The 14562-nt window shown below is 42.2% G+C and overlaps 1 protein-coding gene across 1 annotated transcript in view; it reads right to left on the bottom strand.

Annotated features, from left to right (window-relative positions):
- Positions 1-11715: 11715 nt before the first annotated feature.
- Positions 11716-14562, bottom strand: part of GTF2H1 (general transcription factor IIH subunit 1) — a 29906-nt gene continuing 27059 nt past the window's right edge. Inside the window, exon 15 of the mRNA XM_055416004.2 lies at positions 11716-12939. Within this exon, the coding sequence (XP_055271979.1) occupies positions 12853-12939 (87 nt within the window). The 3' untranslated portion in view covers positions 11716-12852. The remainder of the gene's footprint in view (positions 12940-14562) is intronic.

Genomic DNA, 14562 nt, shown 5'->3' with positions numbered 1-14562 from the left:
AGTGAGCATCAGGCTGATACTCCCAGGTAGAGACGCAGAGCTCCTTCTCTGGAGAGATGAATGGCCTCAAAGAAAACTTCCTCAAATACTGACTTTTGAGAGACTCAGGTGACGCCTCCACTGTTACCCTCATGGAAGCCCTTTAAAGCCCGTTGACAGACCTGCCTGTGCACATTGAGCTTCTAACCCACTTTAAAGCAACTTGCTCAAATATAAGTGCCAGCTGAGGGGTTTTACAGTCCGTCCAGAGTTTGGAGTAAAGTAGCCATAGGAATATTAGAAGATGGTGCCAACTGAAACCTGCGTGCATGCTACATCACTTCAGTCATATCCTACTTCTATGACCCCATGGACTGTAGCCCACCAGACTCTGTCCATGGGATTCTCCAGGCAAGAATACTGGAACTGGAGTAGGTTGCCATGCCCTCCTCCAGGGGATCTTCCTGACCCAGGGACCAAGCCTGCTTCTCTTGTCTCCTTCATTGGCAGGTGGGTTTTGTTTGTTTAACCTCTAGCACCACCTGGAAAGAAAGCCCACTGAAAACTGTGGTGAAGGACAAACAGTCAAGAAAGGTACCCTGGTTGGCTGTGGTGCAGGACATCTTTTTTTTTTTGACATCTCTTTGGCCTGCAGGTTCACTGTCCTCTTCTCCACCCTGCTTTGGGCTCTGAGGGGCTGACCTGAAAGATACACACAATTACAGGGCCCCCATCCCTCTGCCATCCCTGTAGACAGGGGGAGAGGACCAGTGAGATGGAGCCCTCCATGTGGGACTGAGTTGTTTGTGTCCCTGAACTCCAGTCTTTCCTGGTAACTACTTCTTTCTGTCGCCCCATCAGGCCTGGACTGGTAACTAGGATACCACACTACAACTTACGGTTTCTCTGTATTCTGCCTGCACCTTGGGAAACCGTTCCTTTATTAATCTCTTCGAATTACCCAGTTTGAGGGTGCCATTTATTTCCTGCCAGGACCCTGACTTGAAACACCAAACAATATTTACATTATCAAAATGTGAAAACTGACTACTGATTACCAGAGAAACCTGTGAAATAACTATATTGGGAAGCTGGAGAAAGGGAAATGGGAACAATGGTATAAGAACACCAAATCCTTAACTGCCGTAATAGTAGTGAATAACAAAATTGATAAACTGAGAATGGTATAATATAAGCTAAAGGAGTTGAAAGTGATGAATTCTGTGAAGAGGGAAGTTGATGGACATGATGTTTTGGTATGTACCCTTTAGTGCTTTTGATTTTTTAAATTATGAGCATGTATAAATTTGCAAAAAATTTAATTTTTAAAAAGTAAAATGTCAGGAGAAAACAGGACAGTGAAAACTCTTTGAATTCTTCTGAGGACCTAATGGTTGCTTAGGTACCAACAGCAGAGTTCAACCCTATGTGGCTCTCCCTTAGGACTTCAGGTCCAAGAATCTGAGTCTGTCACTGCACTTCAGGAAAATGAAGCCATCTGTGCTTGACAGTGTGTGTGGGCTGATAGCAGGGTGGGGAGACAATAAGGCGATTAGGGAGAGAGGTCAATAGTTCGCAGCTGCATAGATTTGCTTTGAGAAGCAGAGCCTGAATCTTAGCTCTCCACTCTCAAATAGGAGTCAGCGGCTTTAGGCAAGTTATTTCACCTCTCCAGTCCTCAGTTTATTAAGTTCCATGAAGGCACAGTCTATTATAACCATCATCTTTTCCTGACCAGAGACTTTATATAGTGGGGGATGTAGACGGATGCATAGTAGGAGCTTGATAAAGAATTGAGTGAATCCTTAACTGTAAAGAGGACCACATTTGAGTCCATTCTAACGAGGTGGAGGAGCCTGGAGTCTATTATATAGTGAGATAAGTCAGAAAGGGAAAGATGTATCATATATTAATGCATATATACGGAATCTAGAAAGACAGTACTGACGATCCTACTTGCAGGGTGGCGAAGGAGACACAGATGTTTTGGACACAGTGGTGGAAGAAGAGGGTGGGAAGATTTGAGAGAATACATTGAAACGTGTTTATTACGATATGTAAAATCGATAGCTAGTGAGTTCGATATATGACTCAGGGAACCCAAAGCCTGTGCTCTGTGACAGCCTAGAGGCGTGGGATGGGGAGGGAGGTGGAAGTGGGGGTCCAAGAGGGACGGGACATATGTAGACCTAATGCTGATTCATGTTGATGTGTGGCAAAAACCATCAGAATATTGTCAAATGATAACCCTCTAATTAAAAAACTGTAAAAAAAATAACTGAGTGAATCCTAAGGATTACATATAGCGGGGCAAACGGTTGGTAAATAGATCAAATAAACATTAATTTTTTCCCCTTGTACTCTCTGCCCAGTTCCCTATCAATGTTGATCAGCTTTGAGCTGAAGTCTGATAGAGGTAAATAATAACAAGTGGTACAAAGAACAATTATTGAGTCCTTAATTTGTGCCTGGCAAACTCACAATAGCTTAATCAACTTTCACTCTGTAGGCGCTCTCATTATCCCCACTTTACAAGTGAGGACGCTGAGGCACGATCAGTGAAGGCTGAGTGCCGAAAATTAATGCTTTTGAACTGTGGTGTTGGAGAAGACTCTTGAGAGTTTCTGGGACTGCAAGGAGATAAAACTAGGAGATTTCCTAAAGGAAATCCGTCCTGAATATTCATTGGAGGACTGATGCTGAAACTCCAATACTTTGGCCACCTGATATGAAGAACTGACTCACTGGAAAAGACCATGATGCTGGGAAAGATTGAAGGCAGGAGGAGAAGGGCGACAGAGGATGAGATGGTTAGATGGCATCACCAACTCAATGGGCATGAAATTGAGCAAGCTCCCAGAGTTGGTGATGGACAGGGAAGCCTGGCGTGCTGCAGTCCATGGGGTCGCAAAGGGTCGGACATGACTGAGCAACTGAACTGAACTGAATGGTGTAACTAGTGAACAGTTGGGCTGGGATTTGAACACAGGCAACTTAGTTTTAGAGCTTAAGCACTTACTCATTTACTAGATTGTTAACAACCTACTCATGTAACCCAGAAAATGGATCACTATCAGGTTTTTCAGGAAATTTCTTCTTGCCTAAGCAATACTTGTGATACGTTACTGTCCAGATGACAGAGTCACCACTTTTGGGTCTGGGGATGTGTTCACTGAAGCCTGTAAGTGACCGTGTTCTGAAGAGAAACCCATTCACGTATTTTGTCAAACTTCAAGGTTGCTCTCTTGCTAACTCAGCATCTCTCTTTTTCTTTGATCCCAACGTCTTTAAAAAAAAATAATTTTATTTACTTATCTATTTTTGGCTGTGCTGGGTCTAGTTGTGGAGGGCAGAGGCTACTCTCCAGTTGCGCTTTGAGGGCTTCTCCTTGCAGAGAAGCAGCTGGCTTCTCTTGTTGCAGAGCGCAGGCTCTAGAGTGCTGGCTCAGTAGCTGTGATGCATGGGGCTTAGTTGTTCTGTGGCATATGGGATCTTTCCCGTCAGGAATTGAACCCATGTCTCCTGCATTGGCAGGCCAGTTCTTTACCACTGAGCCACCAGGGAAGCCCCCAACTTCCGTTTTCAAAATATTTTTTTAGTGAAATATAGTTAATTTACAATGTTTTGTTAGTTTCAGGTGTATAGCAAAGTGAATCAGTTATACATATACATATACCCACTCTTTTAGATTCTTTTCCCACGTAGGCCATTATGGAGTATTGAGCAGAGTCCCCTGTGCTATACAGTAGGTTCTTATTAGTTATCTATCTTATATACAGTAGTGTGTATATGTCAACCCCAACCATCCATTAATCCCTCCTCCTGCTTACCCCCTGGTAGCCATAAATTTGTTTTCAACGTAGATTCCAACTTCTGTCTTTAAGAAAAAATCTTAGCAGTTAAAATATAATAAGATGTGCTTCTTTTCCCATTCTCAGTAATAAAAAAAGGGAAAGTTTTCTTCCCTAAATATAAAACACAAGATATGAAATGAAACATTCATTTCACATAAATTTTGGATTCTAATTTATAGTTTCTTTTAAATTACAGTTGTCCTTTAATATATATTTTACATTTTACACCCCAGGGAAGAATGCAGAAACGTTTTCTTCAGGTTCTCAAAAGAGTGGAAAGAGTTTATTTCATAAATACTGCAACTGAAGTGTGCAATTAGTTAAAAGCAATTTCATATATGTAATTTGGAGAATGCAGGGCACCACGAAGAAGTGACTATTAATAAGTCTATTAAAGATAAGCCATGAAAATTATCACTTTCACTTTGGGTGGGGTAGAAGTACAAAAATAAGCACCTTTACTGTTCTTTGAGGGAATTTTCTTCCATTCAGGTTTCTAAACAAGGAACTTAAGAAGGTGCTGACTTTTACTGTATGGCTCAGTGAAAACCTGTATCAGCAATAAGGACAGCAGACACTCACCTGACACATATCAAGTGTTGGACTCTGTCCCAAGTGCCCTGTATACTCTGTTATCCTCACGGTAATCCTATCAGCTAAGTGCTACTCTCAGTTCAGTCAGTTCAGTCGCTCAGTCGTGTCTGACTCTTTGCGACCCCATGAATCACACCACGCCAGGCCAGGCCTCCCTGTCCATCACCAACTCCCGGAGTTCACCCAAACTCATGTGCATCAAGTCGGTGATGCCATCCAGCCAGTTCATTCTCTGTCGTCCCCTTCTCCTCCTGCCCCCAATCCCTCCCAGCATCAGGGTCTTTTCCAATGACTCAACTCTTCGCATGAGGTGGCCAAAGTATTGGAGTTTCAGCTTCAGCATCAGTCCTTCCAATGAACACCCAGGATTGATCTCCTTTAGAATGGACTGGTTGGATCTCCTTGCAGTCCAAGGGACTCTCAAGAGTCTTCTCCAGCACCACAGTTCAAAAGCATCAACTCTTCGGCGATCAGCTTTCTTCACAGTCCAACTCTCACATCCATACATGACCACGGGAAAAACCATAGCCTTGACTAGATGGACCTTGGTTGGCAAGTAATATCTCTGCATTTTAATATGCTATCTAGGTTGGTCATAACTTTCCTTCCAAGGAGTAAGCGTCTTTTAATTTCATGGCTGCAATCAGCATCTGCAGTGATTTTGGAGCCCAAAATAATAAAGTCTGACACTGTTTCCACTGTTTCCCCATCTATTTCCCATGAAGTGATGGGACGAGATGCCATGATCTTAGTTTTCTGAATGTTGAGCTTTAAGCCAACCTTTTCACTCTCCTCTTTCACTTTCATCAAGAAGCTTTTTAGTTCCTCTTCACTTTCTGATGAACTGTGATGAAATATGATGAACCTGATGAACTATGGACAGAGGTTTGTGACATTGTACAGGAGACAGGGATCAAGACCTTCCCCAGGGAAAAGAAATGCAAAAATGCATTGTACAGGCTTTTTAGTTCCTCTTCACTTTCTGATGAACTATGCTGAAATATGATGAACCTGATGAACTATGGACAGAGGTTCGTGACATTGTACAGGAGCCACGTATCAAGACCATCCCCAAGGAAAAGAAATGCAAAAATACATTGTACAGACTTTTTAGTTCCTCTTCACTTTCTAATGAACTATGATGAAGTATCATGAACCTGATGAACTATGGATGGAGGTCTGTGACATTGTACAGGAGACAGGGACCAAGACCATCCCCATGGAAAAGAAATGCAAAAAAGCAAAATGGCTGTCTGAGGAGGACTTACAAATAGCTGTGAAAAGAAGAGAAGCGAAAAGCAAAGGGAAGATATTCCCATTTGAATGCAAAATTCCAAAGAATAGCAAAGAGACATAAGAAAGCCTTCCTCAGTGATCAATGCAAAGAAATAGAGGAAAACAACAGAATGGGAAAGACTAGAGATCTCTTCATGAAAATTAGAGATACCAAGGGAATGTTTCATGCAAAGATGGGCTTGATAAAGGACAGAAATGGTATGGACCTAACAGAAGCAGAAGATATTAAGAAGAGGTGGCAAGAATACACAGAAGAACTGTACAAAAAAGATCTTCATGACCCAGACAATCACGATGGTGTGATCACTCACCTAGAGCCAGACATCGTAGAATGTGAAGTCAAGTGGGCCTTAGAAAGCATCACTACGAGCAAAGCTAGTGGAGGTGATGGAATTCCAGTTGAGCTATTTCAAATCCTGAAAGATGATGCTGTGAAAGTGCTGCACTCAATATGCCAGCAAATTTGGAAAACTCAGCAGTGGCCACAGGACTGGAAAAGGTCAGTCTTCATTCCAATCCCAAAGAAAGGGAATGCCAAAGAATGCTCAAACTACCGCACAATTGCACTCATCTCACACGCTATTAAAGTCATGCTCAAAATTCTCCAAGCCAGGCTTCAGCAAAATGTGAACCGTGAACTTTCAGATGTTCAAGCTGGATTTAGAAAAGGCAGAGGAACCAGAGATCACCTTGCCAACATCAGCTGGATCATCAAAAAAGCAAGAGTTCCAGAAAAACGTCTATTTATGCTTTATTGACTATGTCAAAGCCTTTGACTGTGTGGATCACAATAAACTGTGGAAAATTCTGAAAGAGATGGGGATACCAGACCACCTGACCTGCCTCTTGAGAAACCTGTATGTAGGTCAGGAAGCAACAGTTAGAACTGGACATGGAACAACAGACTGGTTCCAAATAGGAAAAGGAGTAGGTCAAGGCTGTATATTGTCACCCTGCTTATTTAACTTATATGCAGAGTACATCATGAGAAACGCTGGGCTGGAGGAAGCACAAGCTGGAATCATGATTGCCGGGAGAAATATCAATAACCTCAGATATGCAGATGACACCACCTTTAAGGCAGAAAGTGCTACTGTAACACTCACTTAATAGATGAAGAAGAAACCGATGCATAGATTAAGTCACATAGCTAGTGAGCTTCGCAGCTGGGACTTGAGTCCAACAGTGTAGGTTCAAAGTCTGGGCTCTAATGACTCTGCTGCATTACGTGTCTGCCACCGCTGAGGTGGCAATCCACCCTGGGAGGGCGTGATATAGCACTCCTTTTTCTCTGCTTCTTCCATCTGTGGGTCTTGGGTGACAAGAATCTGACTGTACATTCCAAGGAACTTTTGTATTCAGGCCAGACACAGCCTGTTCTTTTGGGTACCAGAAGTAGCGCACTAATGGGTAAGACCAACATTCACAAAAGTTAGCTTACATGAAGGGGACCATGAGTGGATTCTCTAAGGTGATAAGCCCCACTGTCAGGGTTTACCTTAAAGGGTATACATGTGTTCACAGGTGTTTCTTTGTTGGAAATATCTCTGGAGGTTAGAAAAATAATTTTAAGTGCATGGAAAAAATGTCTGGGAGAAAATGCAGTAAGCACTACCTCAAGAGAAGGAAACTTGGAGTAAGGATACAGAAACTTTTTCTATTTTACATATATCAGTACTATTCAAACCTTAAACCATTATACTTTTGTAACTAAAAAATGGACCTTAATGGTCAGTGATCTTGTCATTCCCTTTCCACTGTTCAGTTCACCACTCAGCTACTTGAACCAGAAAGATATAGATTTGAGTAAAGGAGGTCTGTGAATTCTAACACCTAGTGAACCTGAACTTGACATGCTGCTGCTACTGCTGCTAAGTCACTTCAGTCGTGTCCGACTCTGTGTGACCCCATAGACAGAAGCCCATCAGGCTCCCCCGTCCCTGGGATTCTCCAGGCAAGAACACTGGAGCGGGTTGCCATTTCCTTCTCCAATGCATGAAAGTGAAAAGTGAGTGATCGTGTCAGACTCTTGGCGACCGCATGGACTGCAGCCTACCAGGCTCCTCCGTCCACGGGATTTTCCAGGCAAGGCTACTGGAGTGGGTTGCCATTGCCTTCTCCGAATTTGACATGAGGGGAGGGCAAATCCAGTGAGGTAAGTATAGACATTCCTGTAATTGCAACTAGCGTATGGTTGAGTCTTGTTTTTCAATCCAATCTGACAGTCTTTATCTTTTAGAGTGTTCAGTCTGTTTTAATTGCTAAGGTGTGTGCTAGGCTTCTCAGGTGGCTCAGATGGTAAAGAATCTGCCTGCAATTCAGGAGACCTGGGTTTGATCCCTGGGTAGGGAAGATCCCCTGGAGAAGGGAATGGCAACCCACTCCAGTATTCTTCCCTGGAGAATCCCATGGACAGAGGATCCTGGCAGGCTACCATCCATGGGGTCACAGAGTCAGACACGACTTAGCGCCTGAACAGTATGGTTTTAAGCCTACCATCTTGCTATTTATATGACTACAGACGAGTAAAATTTAAAGATTAAGCCAGTTTTACCTCATGCTTCAGCCTATTTTTTAAGAGAATTTTTTCTGGTCACACACAGGGCTTATGGGATCTCAGTTACCTCACAGAGATCAAACCTGGGCCCATGGCAGTGAGTGCCAAGATTTAACCACTAGGCTGCCAGGGAATACCCTTCAGGCTACTTCTGTTATCCATCTCAAAAAAAAAAAAAACACAGCAGGTTACTAGGTGGCCAGAGAGGGTATAGGTTTTTTAAGCTGTATTGTTAGGGGAAATGGGAACACCTGGACCTCTGGCTCCACCTCAACAGGTACAATTAATTCCATGTTTGTCATATTAGGGGTTCTGGGAAAGACTTACGAAAACCAGACTCTGCGGTTAGTTTCCAAAGTCTCTTCTGTGACTTAAATACACACCCAATCTAGGATATGGACTACAAACCAAGTCTGATCATCCCTGAACCAAGTTCTAGGAACTGCTCCAGCTCTGGATAATTAAAGAGCTGAAAATAACTAACACTCCCCTGGCCTCAGGAACTGGGAGAACAGCTGAGTCTTGAAGAAGCTAAACTGGGAAAGGGCAGAGGTAATGCACTGAGGAATCCCATGCAAGTTCTGACACTGGAAACAGCAAACCTAAGTTTAAAATGGGCAGCTTTCCATCTCAGGGCCACTGTGGCTCCAGATCACATATGTACCAGTAGGAAATCACTTTCTGGATTAAACCCTCGGCCTGGACGAGTGGGTTACCTTTCTATGTTACAGATGTTTAAGCAATCTTGTTTTTTCAGATTGAAGCAGGCAACACAAAGTATCCTACTCATTTTGTAGTATAAGTCCAAAGTAAACTAGACTAGTGATTTTATGTTTTCCAGGAGAAACTCATTCTTCTGGGGCACGACATGCTTTCCCTATGCTATAACATTTTGTAGCTTTCCAGGGTAATGGGCCCTGCTAAGCAGACTAACACCATAATGTGATTTGCTGTAAAAGCAGCATGCAGTAGAACTGAAGGCAGGAATGACTGACAGGGTAAAGGAAAAACCAGGCAATAAAAGCCTGGGCTGGGGAATAAAAGCTTCCAACTTCACCAGTATCTTATCTAAGTGACACCACCTTTATGGCAGAAAGTGAAGAACTAAAGAGCCTCTTGATGAAGGTGAAAGAGGAGAGTGAAAAAGTTGGCTTAAACATTCAGAAAACTAAGATCATGGCATCTGGTCCCATCACTTCATGGGAAATAGATGGGGAAACAGTGGCTGACAATTTTTCTGGGGCTCCAAAATCACCGCAGATGGTGATTGCAGCCAAGAAATTAAAAGATGCTTACTCCTTGGAAGGAAAGTTATGACCAACTTAAACAGCATATTGAAAAGCAGACATTACTTTGTCAACAAAGGTCCTCTAGTCAAGGCTATGGTTTTTCCAGTGGTCATGTACTGCTGTGAGTTGAACTATAAAGAAAGCTGAGCGCAGAACTGATGCTTTTGAACTGTGGTGTTGAAGACTCTTGAGTCCCTTGGACTGCAAGGAGATCCAACCAGTCCATCCTAAATGAAATCAGTCTTGAATATTCATTGGAAGGACTGATGTTGAAGCTGAAACTCCAATACTTTTGCCACCTGATGTGAAGAGTTGACTCGCTTGAAAAGACCCTTGATGCTGGGAAAGATTGAGGGCAGGAGGAGGGGACAATAGAGAATGAGATGGTTGGATGGCATCACCAACTCAATGGACGTGGGTTTGGGTGGACTCTGGGAGTTGGTGATGGACAGGGAGGCCTGGCGTGCTGCAGTTCATGGGGTTGCAAAGAGTTGGACACGACTGAACGACTCAACTGGAAATGGACTGGAGTTTAGCAGTCTAGGGTAAGCCCTGCCACTTACTGGGGTAAATTAGTTAACATCAAAGCCCTTTCTAAAGGTGCTCGGCACAGTGCTGCTTTATCACAGCTCTCAATCACCAGCAACCGCAATGGGAAGGTGGGGTCATGATAGGCCTGAACAGCTGCCTAAGTTCAACTTGAAAGGACTCCAAGGATCAAGTGTATCAGATGTAAGCTGGACTTGATACTGAGAGCTACCTTTGGTGAAATCTCCTATTGAGTCCTTCATTCCTTATAAGACTTCATCTCATACCTTATGGAAGTCTTTATTTCCCCCCTATTTATTTATCAGAATTCCACTTAATTTGGACCTAGTTTTCCAGTCTGGATTGTTCCAAAGCCTTGAAGGTTTTGGCATTTCTAATTGCTGGACTTTTTACCTACAAGCCAACCAACCATAATTCCCTCACAAAAACTTATTTGCTTAAAATTTTCTCCAAGATTCACTCACACCTAATGGGTAAGGTCTGAATTTTTGAAAATAGCTCTTATTAAAAAAAAATCTTTTTTATTTAGTTGACTGCACTCTTTCTTGAAGCATTCACGATTTTTTTTTGGTGTGTGTGTGGCATGCAGGATCTTTAGGTGAAGCCTGGGAACTCTTAGTTGCAGCACATGGGATCAAGTTCCTTGATCAAGGATGGAACCTGAGGTTCCCTGCACTAGGCTTGCAGTCTTTGCCACTGGACCACAAGGAAAGTCCCAAGACCTCAATTCCTTACCTTGGCATTCAAAGCTAGTTGCAACTTGAATTAAACTGATTTTCTTCAGCCTCTCATCACTTCCAACTCTCCAACACTGTTGCCCCCAAATGCCTTTCCTTTCCTTCACACCTTCATCACGCCCTTCCCTCTTCTATCCTCAAAGCTGAGCTAAAATGTCACCTCTTCAGTGAAGCCTACCCAATTCCCCCAATGGTTTCTTCCTTCACGTTCCATTATACTTATCACTTAATCTTTAACAGAGAACTTACCCCAGACATACTCTTTCTTCTATTTAAAACATTTTTTGACCTGCTCCATTGCTATTGCTTATTGAGTAGTTGTAACAATAATACATTTGAAATGTACTTGGTAAAACTGTAAGGTATAACACAGCATCACTATACTGGTTTGGGAGAGGAACGGCAGGACTGAAGCAGAAGAGTAATGCTGTTGCTTTCCTTTTACTGGTTCGAAGTCTGAACAGGTTTTTGACCTACTGTAGCCACTTTATCGGAGACGGCAATGGCAAGCCACTCCAGTACTTTTGCCTGGAAAATCCCATGGATGGAGGAGCCTGGTAGGCTGCAGTCCGTGGCTAAGGGTTGGACACGACTGAGTGACTTCACTTTCACTTTTACACATTGGAGAAGGAAATGGCAACCCACTCCAGTGTTCTTGCCTGGAGAATCCCAGGGACGGGGGACCCTGGTGGGCTTCTGTCTATGGGGTCACACAGAGTTGGACATGACTGAAGTGACGAAGCAGCAGCCATTTTATATGGAAAATAACCAGCTTGCATAATGGCTTAAAAAAGTAATGAGTGGCCCCTGAGCAACCCAACCAAGTAAGCACCACACATAAGGAGAATCCACAAGATGTGTAGCAGTTAAAAGAGTATCTATAAAAAGTTTTACTTTTTCTTGTAATTTTAATACAAGACATCTGAAGTCTTAGATGAACAGTGAGCTGATCCTATTAGGAACAAAATATGGCACGGATTCCAAAAACATGAACATATCTTTTTTTTCCTTTGCATTTAGGCTTTGTAGTCACTATGTAATGATTATCACTTTGCCACAGTCAGATACTAGAGAAAGAGAGATATGAGAAACATCTTTTATTTTTTTTTCTAAAGAGGTGAAAATAAGTAAGATTTCTTATATTTCTCACTCATAAGATTTTTAAACTCTTAAAAATGCAATTTCCTCTTTTCAAAGCACATGCCATCTTAAAAAAAATCTTAGCAATGTACATTTGCACTCAAAGAAAAACATGCAGCGCCATTGTCCTCTGACAAAATTCTGCATAAAAACCTCACACGACTTTCTGCAAACATGTCCCCTCTTTATCATTTAGGGACTCCAAACCACAAACATTCAGTGCAATATTTGTTTCTTATTTCCGTAGGAAACACAGGACCAATGATGTCTTCTGACTACAACTGTTTCTGGATGGCTGAGCAACAGTTTCCCTCTGCTTTATTTTAAAGTACTCTCTTTAACTTGCTGATGTAAGGTACAACTAGAATTCAGCAAAACTTGAGGATCCAAGTGGAAGATGGAGGAGAAATACTTAAGGTGTACCCTGTGCCATAAACTTAGGAAAAAAATTTACACAGAAAAAAAAAAAACAACAAAACCCTCAGATTTATCAATGCACCCTTTTAAAAAGTGTTTTTTTTTTTTAAATTTCTGAAAGCAGCTTAATGTGAATCAAAAGCAGTTCCTGAGTAACTGCAGTAAACAGTGTCTTTTTAAAATATATATATATATATTTGCAACTTAGCTCATTTTGGTTCTGCCTTAATTTACTTCCCCAGCTTTTAGTTTAATCACAGTTCTTTTCCTTTCGGTTCTCAATGTGCAAGTACAACAGCGTCAGCTCCAAGAGTCAGCGTGCTGCAGATGTTTCTTGTCACTTCTGTGTGATCACCTGCATGTCTGTCAGGCCACGTTTCCAGAGTTACTGCAGGCCACAGTTCTCAGTCTCACATAAACCTGTGAGAGCTGCAGACACTTCACGTTTTCTTCATCAGACGCCGTGACTGCCACGTGTGGAGCTTGTTGTAGGCTGTCTGGAGCATCTCCTCTATGTGACTTACCAGCTGAAAAACAAACATAAGACCCTTAAGCAACAATGGGCTAATGGCTGGCAAGGTTAATGCTTCTGACTCAGATCTGGTACATATTTCAGAGCGCAGTTGCAAAGCTCTGTTTTATTTCCCCAATGAGGCAACGTGCAGGCCTTCTGTGAAGGTATTCTCAGATACATTTTGTATAGAAAGGTAAGAGGCATGGGGGTGGTGTACAGTAGAGGCTGACGTTCACCTGCTCTGCCTATGCTGTATGTTTGCCCTGTCATTAACCAGCCACAGAACAACAACAGGAAACCCTGTGTTACAGGCCTGTTTATTCTGTCAAATCAGAGAGGTGAACTAAACTGGTGATTTCAAGATTTAAACATGAGACTTCTAAGTAAGATCCAGAGGGCATCAACACTATCTGAGAGAAAATATAAAAAATGCCCTACTCCCCTGAAGATTCTGAGGCAGCAGGTCTGAGATGACACCCAGGAATCTTTTTATTTTCAAAAGCTTCTGAGCTTAATTCTGCTGAACAGCCAAGCTTGAGAAGCACTTTTCTATGTTCTCTAGGTCTTTCCCAGCTCTCAGCACTTCAGGATTTCCACGTAATTCAGTACACTATAGAAAAATGTAATTAGTCTTAAAGCTCCACACAAGTACTATGAAACCCCTTAGGTCAGGACTATGTACTTTATGAGTAGAAAAAATTTTTGCCCTCATCATAGACATAACTAGAAGTACCACACTGATCTAAGCTGACAAAGACTCCTGAGGCAGAATGTCCTTGGATTATCTGTTTCCTTGGAAGTGGACAGTGTAATTTACATGGTAAATTTTACTTGGAAGTAAAATTTTTGTAAAGTCTCCAAGTCAATTTTGGCAGTATGGAGACAGAGAACAGGAAGGCTTAAATCTTTATAGCATGCCAACAATTTGGATTCAATCTGAGGTAGAGTTAAAAACAAAACAAACCCTTATTTACCACATCTGTTATCACTAAGTGTGTTTGTGTAGAGGAGTGTGATGCTATTTACTTCTGTCTGTAAACGACATAAACATCATTTATTCTGCTTGACAGGCCACAGTGTTTCCACAGCACCAGTTAGAAGAGATGAACACCACTGCCTCGTGTAAGGCTGCTCAGGGCCTCAGAATCCTTTTTACCAGAATCCTTTTCACAGTGCTCCAGGCAGTTACAATCAAACGAGAAGGCACGTGAACTGAAATCTGAGATCCTTGCTCTGCTGTGAGAAGACACCTCAAGTTTCTTTTCTGATTATAAATAATATTACGTTTTGAGGGAAAAAAAATGTTTAGGGAATAAAAACTTACTAAAAATATTAGTAATGAAGATTTTTCAGCTTTCAACTGTGAAATTTCCTGTTTTGCTTATCCTACTTACACACTGAACAAAAATAGTTTTATATGCTATTTTTTTCCTAGTCTTCTCTGAGAAGACTTGCATTACACACAGAGAAACAATCTTGTGTGGTTGCTCTGCGTGTGTGTGGTTTTTGTGTGTGGTTGCTCCAGCCTTGCATTAAAAACATGAAAAATCCTGGGTGCAAGGTGACACTTCTCACTCATTACCTCACTGCTGCCCTGCTGTCAACCAGGGAAGCTGAAGGCAGGCCATAACCCACG

Source organism: Moschus berezovskii, chromosome 25, assembly GCF_049115385.1.
Source record: "Moschus berezovskii isolate FMDL1 chromosome 25, NW_MosBer_1.0, whole genome shotgun sequence".
NCBI classification, from domain to species: domain Eukaryota; kingdom Metazoa; phylum Chordata; class Mammalia; order Artiodactyla; family Moschidae; genus Moschus; species Moschus berezovskii.
Note: the sequence above shows the minus strand (reverse complement) of the source record. Positions and strands in the feature narration are given on the sequence as shown.